Raw genomic sequence first — 21873 nt, 5'->3', positions numbered from 1 at the left:
ACACAGTGAAGGCCTGGGCACTATGCTAAGTCTATTAGTCAACTTTAGTCTAACTTCCCCTACACTGTCCACTAGACCCTGGCCCTAATGAGCTTCTTGAAATGGAGATTTAAGACTTGTCTTACTCCTGTTTTTATCCTCTGGTACTATGCCTGGCACATTCTACCCTGAAATTCCAGCAATGAGAGGGCACTGAACCTTCCACATAAAGGCAATCTCTCTCACTGATTGCCAGGTCCTGCCTTTCCCTGTATAAACACACTCTTCACTAAAGCTACAAGACAACAACGGGAATTAGAAAGATGCCTGCAGCCAAAACAACCCCAAGATCAATCTCTATGCTCTTTCCCCAAGTCCCTGTCCAAAAAACGTCATTTTCTAAAGCAGCAGCTTCCAAAGTGACCCTCACTGGAGCACAGAAAGAAGATCATAGAACTGCTACTGTATTTTTTTGCTCATTCTTTTTAAGTTTCTATTTGAGGGCACATTTTATAAGGTATATACTAATAAAATTGTACAACACGTAATTTGTACATAAATATCTATATATTGAAGACGTGAACTAAACATTTTTACTGACAAGTGTACACAAAGACTTTTAGAGATCCCTGTTGTTAAAAGACCTGAGTTCTTAGCTACATCTCTGGCCTTGTATTCTAGCATCACTAGCCACTACCCTGACGAGAACACATTGTTCTGTATCCTTTGGCTAGAGGTTGAGAGCTGAGAACAGCAGTAGGAAAGAACAGGGACTGTAAAAGAGAACATAACAGTTCTTCCAACAAGTATTATAAAACCTCAAATCCTATTGGCTAATGTTTCCCTAACTGATGAGGCTACAAGCCAGTCTGGTCAGCTTCCCAGCTGATCCTGAATTCTGGGGCCATCTGGAGGAATGGGTGGAAAATGCAACTGTGTACAAAATAAGCTGACCTCAGAAGGAACAGATTTCAAAAAGATAGTGGGTTGTGCCTACCTATTGTGGGCTTACATTTAGACCTACTAACGACCACACAGAATAATTAATTCTGGTGGCTTAGAGGTCTTCTGTTAGGACAATGGCTCTTATCATGTCCTCCCAACCTCAAAATATGCTCAAGTTGAAAGAACCATGGAAAATACAGAAGTCTATGAGTAAATAAGGGAAGTTAAAATGGAAGAGTTTTATGATGTTAATATTATTGGAATGCAACCATTTCAATAGTTTTAGAAGCACCAACAGAAATGAGTCATTCCACAATTTCATGGGTTCCCCATCTGATGGGGTACATCAAAATTACCAGGGAAGATTTAAAAGGAGGGAAAACGGTTATGGGTGCCCAGATTTCCGCCCCCCCCCCCACACACAGGCTTCCTAAAATGGAACGTCTAGGATCAGGACTTGGGTATTTTTTTTTAATTACCCAGGTGATTTTATTATTTCCCCCTGATTAGGAGCCACCAAATTTCTCAGCAACGGTGGAAGTGTTATATTAAGTACCTGTTATCTGCCCATTTTGGGGATAAGTTCCACATACTTCCAAGCAGGTACAAACCACTTCGAAGAACGCCTCTCCATCATCTCTGTTCATGGGAGAACTGAGAAGGGACGTCCCAGAGGCCAATCTTCCATATTCACTGAACCCCTAACTCAAGTCACCTGTTTACACCATTCCTGTCCAGGATTTCACCTCTAAAGAAAAGTGTGGCAGGGGAGAAAGTACGAAATATTACTGAGAACAGTGGACCTGAAGTCAAAGATCTAGGTGCCAGGTGTGATTTCAAAAGTGAGGAGAAGCCGCCTTACGCCAAACAAACCCAGGACTCAGTATAACCTGTTCATTGTGGAATCAGCTTTGGAATCAGACACAGATAGATTTCATTCCCAGGTCAATCCAGCCATCACTGTGAGAACTTCTGTAAGTTGTGTCATCTCTCTATCCTCAGTTTTCTCAGATGTAAAACAAGGGTATATTAATTTGCTAGGGCTCCCATAGCAAAGTACCACAGAACAGGTGGCTTAAAGAACAGAAATTTACTTTCTCACAGTCCTAGAGGCTGGAAATCTGAGATCAAGACGTTAGCAGGGTTAGTTTTTTCTGAGGCGTTTTCTCTTCGCCTTGCAGACGGCCATCTTCTCCCTTTGTCTTCATAGGGTCTTTCCTGTTTGTATCCAAATTTCCTCTTCTCATAAGGGTACCAGTCCTATTAACTATGTTCACACTCTGATGACTTTATTTACATTTAATTACCTCTTTAAAGACCATAAATCCCAATAGAGTCACATTCTGAGGTCCTAGGGGTTAAAATGCCAACACATGACTTTGGGGGAAACAGCTCACCTCATAACAAATGGTTATGTCTACTGCATAGGGCAGTTGAGGATTGAAAGAGACAATCTCTATAAAATGTTTAAGATGCAAAGTGTTAAGCACATAGTGAGTGCTCAATAAATAGCTGTGGTTGCTCTTGGTAGAGGCTCCTAGAGCTCAGCTGGTTTCCCAGTTCACCTCAAAAGGCAGCTGGAAGGCGAGGCCCCCAATCCACCAATCTACTCGCCCATACTTTATTACTTATCTGAGATTTTAAGAACTTGGGAGTTCCTGGGGCTCTGTGCTCTCTGCCACAATTACAGCTCATCACTTCTGTCACAGACTCCACATTCTGGTCCCCACCCACTCGCAAGGGAGCTAAACACAGCTGAGACCCTGGGCACAGCACAGCTTCCCACTCTGTGGGTTATCTGCTTGCCTCTCCAGTCACCTACCTCATTGTTTAGGACTAAAAGCTCCTTAAACCCACTTTCCTGTTCCAGTTCAATACCTTATCAGGACAAGCTTTAATCTGGATTCAAGTTAGACAGACTTGCAAATCAGCACAGACCTTGAAGCAGCAATGGAACACGCTTCCAAGGAGCTAATACACACGCGGGCTTCCTTCACTGGAACACAGAATCCAAGTCAAGAAAGGCAGAGCCGTGCAGTCTTTTCTCCTCGTGAGCGCCCCCCCTCCTAGAAGCACCACACAGACGAGGCAACTCCGCTTGGGATAAGCTGGACTAGATGGCTCCAAGTCCACGGTTCAACGATAATTCAGCAAAGTCTTTATGCTTCATACATATTGGAGTTTACTATTTACACAGCATTTATCTACTTTACTTATCTCTTCGTGTTCAGTTCATCCCCATGGGCAGGGCAGGAATCACCACCCTCAGTTTAACAGATGAGTAAGTTTGGATTCAGTGAGGTTCAACGGCTGAACTTGGATTTAATATCAGGTATCAGGTCTCTGGTGGTTTAAGTGCTCTTTCTATTCTCTGCTGCTGTTCCAGGGATATAAAAAAATAATTCAAAGAATCCAAAAGACCACTCCACCTTTCTTCTGCCGAAAGAGCAGAGCATCATGGTAGCAGCCTCATCGTCACAGGTACTATTTGTTGAGCATCCCCAACGTGCCAGATGTATTACACGCAGAAGAAAAGCCAACCCTTGGCAGTGGCCCCCGAAGGCCTGCCTTGCTCCGGGAGCTCTCTCACCTCGGCTCCCTCTCCATCACTGCACCAGCCCCACCGACATCCTTGCTGTTTGAAATAGGCAGGCCCACTCCCACCTCAGACATTTGCAGTTCGTGTTCCCTCTGCTTGGAACACTCTTGCTCCAGATTTCCACAAATGCCCTCAGCTCCCACGCGTCATGGCTCAAACTGTGTCTCATCAGTGAGGATGTCTCTTAACATCCTGTTAAATGGAGCCTCCACCCTGCTCCCGGCACCCCTCTGGACTTTATTGTTGAGTGCTTCTATTCCCACCAGAATGTAAGCTGAATGAGGGCAGATCTTTTAAAGTTGTTTACAACTACTATCCTTAGTGCCTAGAACAGTGTCGGGCACAGAGTAGGCAGCAAATAAATACTTGTGAAATGAATTGATATTATTTCAAAAGTCACACTAATTCGGCAATGGCGGCATCATCCCCATTTTAAAGTTGTAAAAACTGAGGCTCAGAACAGTTAAGTGACTTGCCCAAGACCACACGTTTAATAACTTAGGAATCTAGATGTGAACCAAGTGTTATCCGACTCCAGAATCGCACACCATGCTGTCTTCCTCCTGAGTAGAAAACTGAAGAATGCGAGAAGCAAATTCTCAGATGGGGAGAACTACCTGCCCCTGGTGACTACAGCAGTCAGCTTACAGAATGACCTGAGAAACCCCAATCCTAGTGGCTTCAGGGAGTCCACCTGAAGGCATGGACATGCCAGATTCTCTCCCCACAGATGCTCTGTACCTTGCTTTTTTCTTTTAATATATCTTGGAGATTTTTTCTGTACACAGTATATACTGCTTTCTCACTCTAATAACTGCAGAGTACTCTATGGTCTGGATGTACCATAATTTAACCAATCCCCTACTGATGGACATCTATGTTGTTTGCAATCAGACTATAATGAATATCATTGCACATGACTTGAAACAAATGACTAGGGAAAAATAGCTTAGCAGGTAGGAATACAGATTCTAGAGGCAAACTGTCTGGATTTGAGGTCCAGCTATGCTGCTGACTCACTCTGTGACCCTGGGGACCCAACCACTGTGCATGTAAAATGAGGGCGATAATATCTAATCCAAAAAGTTGTTGTGAGGAATAAGCATATTACTACATGTAAATCCCAGATTGGTGGCTGGCACAGGGTAAACTGCAGGGTGAGAGGGTTGGCAAGACGAGCAAAGAGAGAAAGGAAGGCAACACGGGACTGGAGGTAAAAGGACAAATCGCAAGTCTGATCACAAAAACATGAAGGACAAAGATATGTTTGAGCTTTTATAAAAGTAAGAAAGAGAGTGGGGAGACAGAATCATGCCACCACCGTCACCCAATATGATGTTTTCATGTGGGAGAATGCGTCTCCTTGACAACAGAAGAGACGAGAAAGAAAGGAGCATCCTAAGGGGAGGACAGGTTTCCTTTAAGGCTGAAAAAGGTAGAGCATTCTGCAAAGAGCTGGAGTGTGTGGAAAGGAGGCTGGAGAAAAGTACAAGGAAAGAAGATTCCAGAGGGGACAGTGAAAAAGTCAAGAATAAGGGAGAAGGAGGGGGTAATCCGTAAGAGAGAAAGAGAAGAGGATAAAAAAGAAAAAAGGACATTGAGGGATGATTCACTTCCATTAATAACCAAGCATCACAGAGATGAAAGACACAGTTGAAAGTGATTAACTTGGAATAATATAATTTTCAGGGCAGATGTGGTGTCCTAATCTCTGGAGTGGCCACAAAGTCCCTGGGGATGGGCTAGGGATCCCACTGAAGTTTGGGGTGCAGTGTCACAGGCCTGGAGACAGGCTCTCTGTCATATGTGTTAGGCATATGGGCAAAGGCTCCCTAAAGTGAGTAGCAGTATTTATTTGTCTACAAAACGCTCAAAATGTGGCTATTCTTTAGCCACCAGATCCTATCTTAAAGGCTTCAGGGCACACAATATGAAAGGGTGTCCTAAAAGGCAGGCATGGTAGCTCCAGCATCCCTTGAATTGATTTACATCAGTGTCTCAAATTGGGTTGAGCAAATCACGAAAGTAATTCAGGTGTAATTTTCACATCAATCAGCTGCCAAGAGCAGAATGTGAGATAAGGTGCAATCTGACCAACGCATTTTACACCATTTTCAGCAGAGTGTCATTATCCAGCCATACATAGTTTTAAAAATGAACATACTGTCAGAGGAGCACAGTATGAAGACTCGTGGAAACCTATCAAGCAAGAACGTCTCTTTATCAGGACCTGAGATGTTCATAGTCACTCGGGGACGGGGATATGAGTAGTTTGCTCTCTAATACACTGAAGTTATTGTTTGCCACCCACTTATCCAAGTTCTCTTCTAGAGAACTACTCCTAGTATGAGACTGAATTCCTTGGTCCTTTGAGTTCCTAGGATATTGGGATTTGAAAGGAAACAACTAATTAGCAGATGCATGGAATGTTAAAATATGATCTGTGGAAATCTTCTAACAGAAAATCTGTGTCTAAATCAGAATGGCCATTCGGAACATGAAAGTATTCCAATGCATTTATAAAGTATTTAAATGTATTCTAAGAGATTATCTTCTCTTAGGTACGTGATTTAGACTAGGCAGGCTTTGATTACACTGGTGGGCCCAAGGAGAATTTGCCACTCTAGCTGGGGGTGTGTCTTCTTTACATACGCTTGCTTGTAGTCTCTATTAAAATGAGGAGCTCCTTGAGGGCTGGCGCTGTGTTTATTCCTGAAGTGCCCAGGATACAGGCTCCATGTGGACATGGGATTCCTGCTGGGCAGGGATTATTGACCAAGTGGGCCAGACGCACAACCAAATCCTGTCAACAGGTGGCAGCATTCCTAATTTTTCCTTTCAGAACTGTGACAAAATTGTGGTATGCTTTCATTCTTACTAAAAGTAAGCCTCAAAGACATGCTTTCTAAATGACTAGCATAGTCCAGCTTCCTTCGATAGCGTATTCCAAGTGACTATATTCCATTAATTGTTGAGGAAACCAGAAAACCCAGAAGGCAAAGTAAAATGAAGATCTCATGTTAAGCAGAGAAACCTTGCTTTCCTCCCTTTAACTACACACGAGACTGTTTCGTCACAGGATTTCTCACCAGGTATATGGGAAACCTACCTCATGCTTCCATACTAGGCTATCTTTATCCCTCGCCCCTAACCCAGCCCAGAAAACCTGCTCTGTCCTGTTGAATCAAACAGCCAATACACATTGAAAACTAAAATTTTATGTAGTTTAACTTCTCCCCAAATCTGTCATGCTGTATCACTAATTATGGTGCCTGAGGTTGTTTTTTAGATTGCTCCCCCTCACCACCACCACCCCCCCACACACACACATACAGATTCACCAGGTGCAGAGAGATGTCACTAAATTCCTGACTGGCATTGTGTTCCCAGCAGCTCTGGCCACTGGGCCTTGGCACCTGCTCTTCTCAGCCATGCCAAGAGCCTCAGGGAGGTGAAGCAGCTGAAGCAAGAGGTGCCCCAGCAACAAGCTGCAGCAGTAGAGGGGGATAGGGAACTAGGTCACTTCTGTTTTTCTAATTTGGAGTGCATTCACTCCAAAGGAAGGGCGCAGAGCCAGAGTCCACCGCCACATTCCCAAGCAGAAAAGCAAGCCCTCCGTTTGATGGAAATAAAAGAGCAGTTCCGAAGGGCAACATCTGCCTATGATGGGCAGCCTGTGAAAAGGCAACACAACATCAAGTGTTCTTTCCACCTCCACTAAGAACTGGGGCCAACATGGAAGAGACCACGTCTCTTCTCAGTTTGTTGAGAAAGCAAGAACCAAATTACAAAGGCAAGCCATTGCTCATCACAATTCATCACTGACTGATTAACTAAAGCCAAAGCAGGCACCTATTCTTCCACAGTCTTCCCTAACCCAGAGGCATTCAAACCATTCATGCCACCAACCAGAAACCTTAATAGCAAGTTAAAATTAATCACCATCAAAACCTGTTTCATGAAGGCCTTTTCTCATCTTATAATTACCTTATCTGTTTACATAAAATTTATTTGTACATGTATCTAAGACCTCCACATTCCACTTCATCTAGTTTTCATGAACAGATGGTGAAAAAAGAATGCAGCAGCAGCTGTGCTCCAGATGTCAGCAAATGGAGCTGAAGCTACATTGTATCACTTTGTGAGTTCCACATTTCCCATTGTGCTGAGAGCCCTAGGACCCATTTCCTGTTCCATGAAACCTTCCTGGGACACTTGGAACCCAGCAATTGTATATCCTAGAGTTTTACAATCCTAGAGACTTACAAGTGGGTCCTGCTCTAGAGAAGCTTGTAGATTAGTAATAAATCATTTAAAAACCTAGATATGTTATAGTCACGCCTTCCTGATCCACTGATAAAGAGAAGATAGATATTCCAGAAAATTTGGTTTTAAACCGTAACTCTGCCTCTTCAAAGTGGCTTAGTGAAATAAAAGGTGAAACCCTATTAGGCAGGCATTCTTTGGGAAATTCCCAAATGGCACCAAGATCCCCCGGCATCAGCATGATGATTTTTCCTGTTTAAGGACACAGATAAATACTAGCTTATAACCTTTGTTTTTATACTAAAATCATTGAGCCCTTTCCCAGTAAAGGAGAAGGCATACTGAATTAAGGAATGATCTGTCATCTGCAAATTCCTTGCTTAAAAGCTCCTCTGTTTAAGAATTCTGCTTTTTTCTCTAAACAAATTAGAAGACTGCTCCCATTGTATCTCAATTAAGACAAAAGGAATTTATAAATAATTTCATCATAGGTCCATAGTCTCACCCCAAGGTAAAATACAGAGGCTGAGTATCCCCCCTACATCGGTCCAGCGACAGTCTGCAGGACATATATTTATCAGCCTTTTCTACGTGTCCAACACAGTTGTAGGTAGTGGCAATAAAGCCATGAACAAAACAGACATAATCTGCTTTCTGAGGGCTACACTGGGGGGAGGGGGGGATGAGCATATAAGGAAGATGAGAAACATCAAATATGCAGATAAACGTGTAATGTCATGTGATTATAAGGTAAGACAAAAGAGCAACGTGAGTACACAGGATGGTACAGGAAGGATTCTCTCAGGAGGTACATTTGAGTAGAGATCTGAATGCAGCAATCCACGTGGACATCTGGAGGCAGAGCATTACACAGAGCATAGTACGTGCAAAGGCTTTTCAGCAGGAGTGTACATGGTACATACAGGCAGAGAAATTACAAAGTAGTTATAGAACATAAGCAAAGCTGTGCGCTACCCTGCCTTCAATTAAAAGGTCTGAACATGTTTGAGGCCAAAAGGAAACACAGAAAAATTTTTAAACAAAATAGGACAAAGACAGAAAACGTTCAATCGAGTATCCAATATAACCGGAATTCTTGAAATAGAAAAACTGACAAATGGACGAAAAAGATGTAATACAGGTGATTTTCCCTAAAGGGAAAAAAATGAATTGCAGATCAAAAGAATACCCTACATAAAGATAGGGCGGAAAAAACCCAACCTTGAGATGTTCTATTTACGTCAAATATGAAGAAACAATTCTTCAGGAACTCTATATAGAAAAATAAATAGTCATGGGATACGGAGTATAACATAGGGAATAGAGTCAATGGAATTGTAATAGATATGTACGATGTCAGAGGGGCAAAAAAGATTGGGGAAGGGAGGTTATCACTTTGTGAGGGGGAGGGGGGATATCACTTTCACTAGTTTGAAATGTCAAACTAGGGCATTGTTTTGTACACCTGAAACTAATAAAAAAAGAAAGAAATTATTAGTATAGCTCTCAAGTTAGTTAGGCATTAAGCTCAGATCTTTTCAAAGTTACTATCCATTCTCTATTTACAAAGGTTAATTATTACTTGGACAACGGCAAGGAGATGTTTCCCTATCAGCGACTTATTTGCCAAATTACTAACTCCAAGTTTGCTTTGGTGGCCAGCAGTTTGTTGATGTGGAGGAATTTTTCCAGGACCTAAAGACTTGAAAGTAAGTTGTACCTTTTTAAAATGTTTAAGTTTTCTTATATTAAATAGTAGCAATGCAATTTAAAAAAAAAATCATATTCAAAAGGGGCGGAAAGTCAGACTGGCCTTAGGCTTGTACAGAGCAATAATCTAGGCCAGAAGAAGATAAGGACCGCAAAATTCTGAAGGACACAGGACCACTCCCGGTCAGCTGAATTATTCAACAAGAAGGAGACATTCTCACACTTGGAAACTCATGTCCCACAGCACCCCAGGAGCCCTTCTGCAAGGAGGGAAAGAAGGGAGCAAGGAAAGAAGGAAGGAAAAACTAACAAAATCCAGTCAACCAAGTGATGAATGGAAAAGTGGTGTTAAAAAAACAGTGCATCTCATCGCTATGTTAGACACCTGAAACTAACATAATATCGTATGTCACCTGTAATTGAAAAATAAATAATAAAACTTGTCAAAAAAAGAATATCTTATTAAAAGCAGGCTATTAAGACATTATGATTATTGTTTTGCAATGGGTTAGAATACATGCTGGAATGTTTGAAAATCTTTTTTAAAAAATGCACCTTCTTTACAAAATGCCAGAATTATTAATCAATGAGAAAAAAAAATGGTTGCAGATCATTTGGCTGCTTTCACCGGCCTACATAACAATGTTTTCTCTCATAAAAATTTGGAAAAAGTTATGAGCTGATGGGCATTCCATATAAACAACAAACTATGAAGAATGAACATGTATGAATACTTTAGTTTCATTATCAAATAAAGCTCACAACCAGGTTAATCTAACACCTCCCCCCACCAAAAAAAGCAGTGCTTTATTCAGATATAATTCATATATCATATAACTCACACATTTAAAGTTTACAATCCAATGATTTATATAGTATATTCACCAAGATATTAATCAAAATAAAATGAACAGATAAGTCGTAGTGGGTTAAAAAAAACCAGAGCACAGAATTCATCTAAATTTTTAAAATGTGAAACCAAAAAACGGGTAAAGATACAGAAGAAAATTTACAATAAATCTTAACAAAAGCCAATGAAAATTGGGAGGAAGGGGAGAAGAGGTAGGAGGAAGTATATTGAGTAAACATATAATTAAGAGGTTACTGTTCACTGTCGAGAGACAATATCTGCTGTCTACATTTGAAATGTGAAGGTTTTTAGAAAAACAAAAAACAACAACAACAAAAACATATATCTCCTACCAGCTTTCATATCTTAAAGAGCTCCCATAGGAATTCATATCCCTGGTGATGACGAAAGGTTTATTTGAAATTCAGTTATAAGTCCTTCAGGGTCACTTTAGCTTTTGTTATTGTTAAATTTGAGGAAAATTAAATACTTTTAAAAAGTGTGTAAAGTATGATGCCATTCTTACACATTTCTATCTGTACATGTGCATGGAGAGGTGTCTAGAATGATGCTTTTCAATTGTTAACCCTGGTTATTTTTGGTTAGTTGGATTTTAGGTGATTTGCTGCTTTCCTTTTAATTTGTCCATATGGTTTGAATGTTTTATAATGATCCTGTATCACTTTTATAAAAAAAGTGTAAAAAGATCAAAATTAAATTCTCTGCATTTTTTTCAACATCACATTCTACTTTTAACCCTAATTAATTTGTTCATCTTTCCAAAGTCTGGGTTTTCTTATTAGTGATAGGGCAATGAACAGAATTATATATATATTGTTTTGTTTTATATTATTAGGCAAGGTTTAATGGAAGATGAGTGGTTTTAGTTATGCATTTCCCAAGTATACTTCATGAGGGATGAATATGGTGATCCTTATTTATTAGAATGACATTTTTAAGTTCTCAGCAGTTTATTATTAAAACATTAAGTTCTAACATCTATATCAGTACGTACACACACACACACACACACACACACACACACACTTCTATATACACAAGAGCTTAACACTGATAGTAACAACACATATCTACCATTTGACCACCTAGTATGTTTCAGAACTCCACTAAGAGTTTTACGTTTCATTTGTTAGTCAATCCGTGCAAACCAATGCCATACATACTCCTATTTTATGGATGAGAAAAAAAGAATACAAGAACTTTGCTTCCCAAGACTATACAGCTAATAAATTATTCATGTCTGACTCATAAGTCCATGCTTTCCCTACCACATTACCGTTTTCTTAGTATGGTGCTTTCTGCATACTTAGTGCATAATCATTGTTTAATTTTAAACTAGCAAAGTATACCTCTGATGCTTTGGATGAAACTCTTCAATTTCCTTCATTTACCCAATTCCCAAGATACCTGTTTCATAAATTGGGGAAGTAGGCTCTCCTAACATCTAAAATTAAGATTTGAAGACAGTTTCATCCTTTGCCTTACTTTATAGACTCCCAATTAACTATTAATAGCAATAACAAATGCGCTAAGTGCATCTGAAAGTGTACGACGAGACATGCCACAAATACAGAGAAACCATAATTTAATGTCTAGTGTACCTAAATTTAAAAGTTTTTATATCTAGTTGTTTTTTTAAATGTTAGTTGGTAAGAAAGTTAAAAAAGTAGTCATTCACGCTTTCAAACTAGAAGTTTGAAAGTTTATTTTAACTTCCTTCTAGCCATTTTTAGTATTAACTTTGATGCTTACTCAATTCACTGTTTTTGAATTTCATGCAGTGTTAAACTTTTGCCCTGACCCACTTTTCCAGCCTCATCTGCTCCTATTTTCAGCTCTAGGATTATCCAGTGACTTGTGGTTTCCAGAACACTCCATGTTGTTTCATGCCTCTGTACCATTTGCACATGATGTTCTTACCTCTCTGTCTAGAATGTGCTTTATTCCCACTTTCAAAATTCAGCTCTTGGTGTAATCTACTCCAGGAAGCCTTCCTAATAGCTGCCTCCCTCATCCCCAAAAGAGGGTCAGGCATTTTCTTCTCTGGGCTACCTCTCGACCTTTCACCTCCTTCACTTGGTACTCCCAAGATTCTATATTGCAATTGTTTATGCAGCGTTTGCTCCTCCTGGCCTATGAGGTCAGAAAGTGGGCTATTCCCTCCTCACATGAATCAATGCCAAGCACATCAGGACACACAAAAAATGTACACTTTATTCCTTCTTTCATCTCTGAACCAAATTTTTCTAGGGTGTGCTCAAATATCTGTATACATGTTTTCCAATGGCCCTTAATGCATACATATTAAAATCTAGTCATTTTGCTGAAAACTCAGGATGGCCTACTATATTAAGATTGTTCCTCATCCCAAGGCAGCAGTCAGATCAATCAGAAGAAAGCCACCCAGAAAAAGACATGAGGACAAGGTCTCAGGAGAGAATCCAACCAAATGAGGAAGAGACTCAAGACTACCGTTTTTCACTTAGATACTCTTGAGCTCATATTGACAAAACTGGTGAAAACCAACTTCTGATAGTTTGGATTTAAAGCAAAGATGACCCTCACTGGCTAGGGTAGCACAAAGGCTGAATCAACACTAGGTTCAGATTCCAAGAGGGCTAGGTCCTGCCCACTCTTTTCGTTGCTCCCATGTGATGTCTGGGCAGTGACTGGCACAGAATTGGTGCTCAATAAATACTTAGTTGTAGGAAAAATTATGAATACTTAGAACCAAACGAAATTTGCACAATCACTTGTGACCATTAACAAGGGGTTGCAATAGCTTTAATGCAATCAACAGCTATATCTAAAATCTGAACAAACTATGCACTTTAGATAAGGTATATCATAAGATGAAAAATGTCCAAAATTTCAAGTCAAGTGTCATCAGAATGACTTCATGACCCAACTCCACTGAGTAATTGTCTTTCCTGTGCAACTCAACCAATATTGTTCTGTTTAGAAAACTGTTATCTAGTCTTACTTAAAGTAGATACAGATACTATTTCTTCTTTTTGCCTACCTTCCCCTGAAGTCATGTGTTCTTCCTCAGTATATTATTTAACCTGAAATTAATTATGTGTCTACAAATCCTTTCATTTAAGAATACCCAAACACTTAATCATGTTAGGAAATATAATCAAACACAGATCTAGGGTTTTATAATCCCTTCTTCTAAGAATATGACTAAAAATGACAAGTCTGTTTTAAAACACAAATGTAAAGATGCACACTTTTGGAGAAGACTATTATTGCTTTATGGCTAGAATAACCATTTTGAAATCAACCAAATCCAACAAACAGATGTCAATGCTTCAAGAAACTCAAATATACAATAAACAGATACCTGATCAAACTCTACCTTCAAAGCACTAAAATAACAATAGTTAAAAATGTGCCTACAGAAGGTAAAATGGAACACCTACAATGGAAAACAGTGTGCAGGTTCTTCAATAAATTTAAAATAAAACTATCATGTGATCTAGCAATCCCACATCTGGGTATATATCCAAATTAATTGAAATCATATTTTCTCCTGTGTTTTCCTCTAGAAGTTTTTCATTGTAGCCCTTATAGTTTAGGTCTCTCATCAATTTGGGGTTGATTTTTGTGTATGACATAAGGTGTCAAATTTCAGGGGTTGTTTTGCATATGTATACCCAAATAAAACTGTCAACTTATGAAAGACAAAAAATGTGTGCCCACAAAGAAAATGAGCAAAACAACATTCTTTTAAGGGCTACTGCCCAAATTGTCCCTCAAATGAGAATTTTGGATGCAGGAAAAAAACAAAAAACATTTGTCAGACATATTTACACTGTTTGGGGGCATAAATGGGTCTTCAGGAATGTGGCACTAAGACTAATTATACACACACCCATCTTTGTTCATGCTGTCGTTTTCACTGAGAATAGCATTCCTTATTCATCAAAATCTTTCCACTTCCTCCCAGAACACAGACGCCATTTCACCTGTACCATGGTGCACTGAATATATGTTTTCATCAGGAACTCCCTGACATGCTTACTCTACTTCTACTCTCTCTCTCCGGTGATTTTTTCTCCTTTTTTCTTTACTGCCATTATCCCAGTGCAAAGTCATACCTATACTTCATTCACTTTAGAAATACCCAGGATTACTGCAAGCAAAGAAGGAAGCCCCTGCCCTGCCCTCCCAAAGCGGAAACCAAAGCAGAGGACTTGAAGGCAAAGAAAGCTGAGTGAAAGGCGTCCACAGCCACAAAAAGATCCGCACGTCACCCACGTTCCAATGGCCCAAGACACTGCAGCTCCAAAGGCAGCCCAGTATCCTCAGAAAAGCAGCCCCAGGAGAAACAAGCTTGACCACTATGCCATCACCAACTTCCCCTAACTACCGAGTCGGCCATGAAGAAGAGAGAAGACAACCACATTGTTCATTGTGGATGTCAAGGCCAGCAAGCACCAGATCAAACAGGCTGTGAAGAGGCTCTGTGACACTGGCGTGGCCAAGGTCAACACCCTGATCAGGCCTGATGGAGACATGCAGGCATATGTTCCACTGGCTCCTGACTAAGATGCTTTGGATGTTGCCAACAAAATTGGGATCACCTAAACTGAGTCCAGCTGGCTAGTTCTAAATATACAAATTTTTCACTGTAAAAAATAAAACGAAAAGAAATACCCAGGATCTAACAGGTATTTCAACCCATTTCGGTATGTACAACAAATGTCTGTTGAACAAACAGTTACAATGAGGGGCACGTCATGAGTATGTCAGGAAGGGTAAGCCTGATGAGGCACCAAGAATTTGATTCTTCAGTCTATGTTTGGCAGGCATAGTAACTGCCACAGTACCTTAGGAGCGTCCCATCCATTCCGACTAGTCTCCATTCCTGAGGAACCATTCCCATTGCTTCAGATCTTCCATTCAAGGTATGAGAGTACGCATCTTCGCCTTAACAATGATCTAAGATACAAAGCTTATCTGATAATATTTTTCAGGACTGACTATGTATCTGAAGGTAAATGAGGAAGATAGTCTATTACCTTCTTACACATATATGCACACACAGAGTGAGAGAGAGAGAAAGCTTGATTCTTTTCTTTTTTTTCCCAAAGAGAATGTCTTCGGTGACCTTCAAACAAACCTATTATACATTTTATTCTTGAAACATACCCTGTGTTCACAAGGGCAACAGAAAAACAAAATTGCCCTTGGCATTTCTTTAAAAATGTGATTCAGAAGATATGTGATTATTGGCTTTTTGCTGTAGACATATGTTGCCCAGTAGGATCTAACACTCTTCAGAGTGTCTGATTCAGAGAAAAATATGGAAGGGACAAGGTTAGAGCAGTTATGTACCAGTACAATGTGATAAACCATATCTGCAAAAGTAGGACAAAATATTCTAGTTCCAGCATCTGTAGCTTGGTTTCCCAGCATCTACCTTTTATTAGGAAACCAAGGGCTCTGGGCGAGCATGTACGCTGGAATACCCTGGTCTGAGATCATTTAACTCTCAGGGAAAACAAACATACACAAAACATTGCACACATTCAAGCAGCTCCCATTTCTGCTATAAAAAAATATACCAGAATTACCTACAGAAAGCACCAGTTCGTCAGTGTGCAGCACTGCTCAGAACGAAATAAATGAAACATACGACCATAGACCAAATGACGACTCTCATTCTACAAGTATCTTTATCTCCAATGAAAAGGCTTAAATTATATTGTACTTACAATTCCAAATCTTAAGGCTGCTTTCTGTGAAACCAAACTTTTGACAACAAATTTAAAATATTTTGATACCTACACCTAAAATCATCTGGCAGACAACTCTGTTACATCTTGCTACTTAGAGATAAACTAGGATTCAGTTTAAGAATATATAGGTTACTCTCTAAAATGCATAGGCTGGCAGCCAAGTTCAGAAATGAAAAAAAAAAAAAAAATCTATTACACACTCCCCCCACTGGCCCCAACACATTGCCAGCCCTCTTTTAAAAAGTGAAGAATTTGTATTTGTTTTAAAAAGCTGGTTATTATTCCTTGACTGCTATTTCACCTTAAGATCACCTAGTAAGCAGTAAATACCTTTTCTATGAAGCTAAAAAACATGGTTTTATAACAAAATTAGAAGGCTTGTGCATTCCATTCCTCTGGTGGAATATCTATCTTAAAATTAAAGAAAACTATTTTTAAAACACTGTTCCATACATTAAATTTCCAAGGCAATTAAAGAGAAAAAAAGGGGGGAAAACCCACACGTATATACACATATTAACACATAAAAGAGTGTTTCTCACCCAACTGGAAAGTACACTGTGAAGGTAAAGTGGTGCTGAACTTTTCTTAGCAAGGACGGAGCTGACTGAACCACACAGCATTCACCACCCCCCTTGGTGTACCCTTGGCTTGCATCCACTCAACTCATTTCCACCCACCATTTGCAGGATGCCTCTCCACAGCCATATGGACCAAGATGATGAGTCATCTGTCATCAAGAATTCTTCTTGTCCTGTCCACTCAATCACCTTTAGCACACTCAACGGGCACATGCTCCGCAGAGCACGCGCCTTCCACCCTAAGAAGTTTAAGGCTGAACACAGAACTCAGCATTCCTGACACTCCTCACTTCGCCAGATGGATTTAGTCCAGAACGTTCAAGAAAAATCACAACTGCAAAAGTGACCAGATGGTTGTTCAAGGAGAAAGAGACAGACTACCTCGGTTAGGAGACTGGCGTGCTTGACTAAAAACAGGCCTACGATATAAAAGAACTTCACCCCGAGAAGAAAAGTTATGGGAAAAGCAAAGCATTGGAAAGAGAGACAAAACATTCCATCACTGAAACCGACTTTTCAACTTCTCCTAGCTAAATATTTTTAAAACTACTTTTGAACTTAATACTTTAGGCAGTCACCAAAAAAAAAAAAGACCAGCATATCAAGTACAACAAATAACATTAACAAAATCTCAGACTTATATAGCACTTACTATATGGCATGCATTCTTCTAAGCACTTTGCATATATTCACTTCATCCTTACAAACTCTTTCCTAATCCCTGTTTTCCATGAGGAATAAGACGTACAGAGGCCTGAGGTATCTCGCCCAAGGTCACACACACTGCCAGTAAGTGGCCGAGCTGGGATGCAAAATGGGCAGTCTGTGCTAATGGGTACAGGTTTCTTTTTGGGGTGGTGAAAGTGTTCTAAAGTGAGATAGTGGTAATGTTTGCAGAACCTTGTGAACACATGAAAAAGCGTTGACTTGTACACTTTAAGTGGGTGAATTTTACGGTATATGAATTACATCTCAATAAAAACATTATGTTAAACATTCTGTTTAAAAAGGGGGCAGTCTGGCACTAACGGGGTTAGTTGTTATTACACTAACCACCTTCCCAAAAAAGTGTGACATAGGTGATCCCTTTTTAAAACAGATTTTTAAGTTTGCTAAAAAAGTTCACTTTATGAGGTGACAAGCCTTACAATTAAAGAATTTAAACTCAAGAAATTACTGTTAGGTGGTGCAAAGCCGAAGTATATCACTCATGGCAATCACCTACATAAGAAGTACTGGAGAGCTAGCTTTCGTGAGTGAAATGTGTAGAGTCTGGAGAAATAAACCTGGCTGGAGAAGTGAAGGGAAGGTGATGATAGCTAAAAAACCAAAAAACAAAAACTCAAAAAGCTCAGAAGGCAATAAAAGAAAACCCAGGGCTGTAGTTGTAGTACCTAAATCAGTCACAACTCCTGTCAATTCTTCTGCCTCAACCCATTCTCTCCTCAATGGTGCCCCCTTTCCATTCCATTGCTATTGCTTAAATTCAGGTTTTCGACATCCCTTGGTGCAACTATTGTACCAATCTTCTAGTCACCACCACCTCCTTGCCCCAGCACCTACTCTCTCCTCTGCTGCTAAGCAAACAGTTTTGCTGAGACACAAATCTAATCACGTTACATCACTACTTAACAACTCTCCAATGGCCCACACAGGCAACAGTTTCCAGTTCCATCTCTGTATGAAATCAAACACGATCCATCCACCCAAGGATTTCCCTTGCTGCCTCCACCTTGTAGGCGCAGGAAAATACTAGGCCAAGTCATTCCTCTCACCCAGTTCACACTGCCCCTCGGCTGAAAAAATCTGCCTTCCCAACCCCCATCCATCAATCTGTACAGTATCTCTCATTCGTCTCTTTTTCCATAAAGTTGTTCCAATCCCTCCTCCCACCAATAGAACATAATTTTCTCCTGTGAGTCCTCAGGGCACTAAATATATATGCTATATATGCTTCTACTGCACTGTCAGTAATTAATGTTTTACACACCTGACCACCCTAATGTGATATAAGCCCCTTAAAAAGTAGGGACAATGTCTTACCATTTTATCAACAGCACTGAATAGTGTCTGACACACAGTAGGAGCTTTTTTCATTATTGCCTAATGAATAAACACATTCCTTCCACAAGCCATTATAGCCTTTCTCTTAACAAAAATATTCAGTTCATTGGTTTTCTTCATACCCATGAGGACATAGTTTCAGACTTTTTTTAAGGAAGGTATTACAGAAACATATGATCTACTTTATAATCAACTTTTTAGAACACCTACAAAGTGAGGAATATATTGAATAGTAGTTCACAAAAAATGTTCCACAGAACAAACCCTGGAGGTTCTCAGGGGGTGTTGGGAATGAGGTAGAAGATTCTATAGCCAAATAAATTCAGAAAATACCTCATGATATCTCCTTCTGTTAAGAATTAAATCATATTATCATATTAAAGGTTCGATAAAGTCCTGAAGTAAAGGAAACTGGTTAATTTTGGCACTTTAACTTTGGGCAGGTAACGGAATCCTACTTGGTCTCAGTTTTCTCATCTAGTAAATGTGGATAATAATATCTACCTCATACAGTTATTGTAGGGATTGAATGAGATAATATCAAGTGTTCAGAATAATGCTAGGTATACAGTAAGTGCTCAATAAATGCTAGCAAGTTTTAATATTGAAAATGCCATTTTCTAAACATATTTGGCCATAAACTGTCTTCTTGTCTAGAAGTTACAAACATTGCAGGCTACACACCGAGAAACACTGATGTAGGATACTTTACCATATTAGTCATTTGGAGATTCGGGGCTCTAAACTTCAGGAAACACATAGGCACTCTGATACTTTAAATGTAGGACAATGCCTCTGGTTTCTCTGTGGCTGGCAAACCTCAAGATTTGAACTGTTACAACTCTCCCCAGGCTTCAGTTTCACCAAGTTAAGATAGAAATGAGTGCATTGTGTGAACTGAAGAAAAATTGCTCTGTACTGGAAAGAAGTTTATTACAGCTAAATCTCACTATCCACATTTTGTGTTCAGAGAGCACAGTATGCCTATCAAGGTTCTATTTTCTATGCACCAAGGAATCTCGCTATTTAGTAAGACAATCCACCCAGTCCATCGTTTTCCTTTAATAAATCAAAAGATTTATACTGGGCAAACTTAAAGTAGAAGATTCTGCATTTCAGCTTGCTGGAGTAAAAAACTGCAATATTCTGTGCGTGAGCTTCTGCGTGCATTTTCTTGGGTGAAATAGCAAGTTGTCATCAAGCAATCCATCATGCCTAAAAAGTTTAGGAACCACTGAGTTTTTAAATCAGGCCCATGTGTTGTTTAAATACATATTAAACATCAAGCAGTATCAAAGGGTATATACAGTGAAAGGTAAGTCTCTCTCCCAACCTTAATCCTTATCCAGAGCCAATCACTGTTATCAATTTTTATATCCTTCCAAAGATAGCTTATGTGAATGTTTGTAAGTATATATAGTAATATTATACCATCCCTTCATTTTTTCATAAATAAAAATACACACTCTATTGCAGCTAGCTTTTTTCACTTGGCAATTTATCTTAGAGATCGATCCATGTCAACACATAGGTAGATTATTTGGGTAATAAACGTACCAAAATTTAACGTATCCCTACGACAGATACTTAGGTTATTACCAATGTCTTGTTATAATATTTACAAAAAATGATGAAAATAAACATCCTTGAAGATTCATCTTTAGGCAAGAAATCTAGCACAGAATTGCTGAATCAAAAAGTATAAAGATTGCTGAACTGCCCTCCAAAGGTTGCCCATTTTATACTCTCAACCATACTCAATAAAAGATTTTCAGATTTTCCCCTCTTTTGTTAATCCGACAGGTGAAAAATGATAACTCATGGCTTTAATGTGTGTGGCCTGTTATGAATGAAAGAACTTCTGATTTCAGATGAGTTACACTTAATGAGGATTTATTTAGTCATGGAAACAAAAGGCATCTTCAAAACTGGAACAATCACGGAATTCAACAGAGGACCAACTATTCAGAGAAACCCAGCTTACCCACAGGTGCAACTCACCATCGAGCAGCCAGTGCTGGTCACGCCTGTTCTCCAGCTCCGACATCATTAGGCGTGTGATCACATGATCCGGAACCAAAAGACCTTTCTCTATGTACTGCTTTGCCATATCGCCAACTTCTATTAAAAGAGACAGGAAAAAGAGATACTCAAAAAAGCTTCAAAAAAATAAAAAAGCTTACAAACTCTTTCCTAACAGTTTAGCCTTCTCCCCCCTTCCTCCCTGTTGGTAATGGGAGGTAAAGTTATAGGTAGATGTTTTCACAGTCATGCTTTAAATATTGGCTTCACTAATGGTGGCACTGTCTCCCATTTGTCTCCCAAAGAATTTTTAAAAAGCAGCCCTTGAAAATATACAGAGACAGAAATAAAAATAAAATATAAATTAGGCAAAGAGAAAATAACAGTAGGAAACAAAGTGTGAGTCTGGTGGGAGGGTGGTACAAAAAGGCAGGGAACGAAGTCCCAGAGGTGAGCTAAATGGGATACTGAGCCTTCCAACAGTTTATGATAACAAGGAAATGCGGTCAACTACCGTGTTTCCCCCAAAATAAGACCTAGCCAGACCATCAGCTCTAATGCATCTTTTGGAGCAAAAATTAATGTAAGGCCTGGTCTCATATTAATATAAGAGTGGGTATAATATAATATAAAATAATACCGGGTCTTTATAATATTATAATATAACACCAGGTCTTATATTAATTTTTGCTCCAAAAGACACATTAGAGCTGATGGTCCGGCTAGGTCTTACTTTTGCAGAAACACAGTATATGGTTCATGATATACAGAAAACTAAAGGAAGCTGAGAAGCACAATCATTACTTAGAGCCCAAAGTAAAAAATTTCCACTGGTCTTCTTGAAAGAATGCTGGGTAATACAGACAACAGGTTTTCTATGTTTCCATGCGCCTCAATATAAGCACCACATATTTGTAAAAGCAACTCGGTGTCATCAGTGGAATGCTAAGCTCATAAAAGGATGAGAATTTTTAAGAAGTTATTTTCAGAGGGGGAAAAAATGCTTCTATCTTAATTTAAAATAACAAATTCGTATCTGTGGAAGTTGTGAGTTGGATTCAACAGAACAAATTATCAGATTAAAGCGGT

General features: G+C 39.5%; 1 protein-coding gene across 3 annotated transcripts in view; it reads right to left on the bottom strand.

The window, feature by feature from the left end:
• The window catches only part of AK4 (adenylate kinase 4), a 73790-nt gene that overhangs the window by 13094 nt on the left and 38823 nt on the right, over positions 1 to 21873 (bottom strand). For all 3 annotated transcript variants that reach the window (XM_019731731.2, XM_019731718.2, XM_019731739.2), the window contains one exon: positions 20764 to 20883. In XM_019731731.2, coding sequence (XP_019587290.1) covers positions 20764 to 20883 — 120 coding nt within the window. The remainder of the gene's footprint in view (positions 1 to 20763; positions 20884 to 21873) is intronic.

The sequence above is a fragment of the Rhinolophus sinicus genome, linkage group LG06, assembly GCF_036562045.2.
Source record: "Rhinolophus sinicus isolate RSC01 linkage group LG06, ASM3656204v1, whole genome shotgun sequence".
NCBI lineage: Eukaryota > Metazoa > Chordata > Mammalia > Chiroptera > Rhinolophidae > Rhinolophus > Rhinolophus sinicus.
The sequence above is the reverse complement of the archived record's forward strand: the minus strand, read 5'-3'. Positions and strand labels throughout refer to the sequence as shown.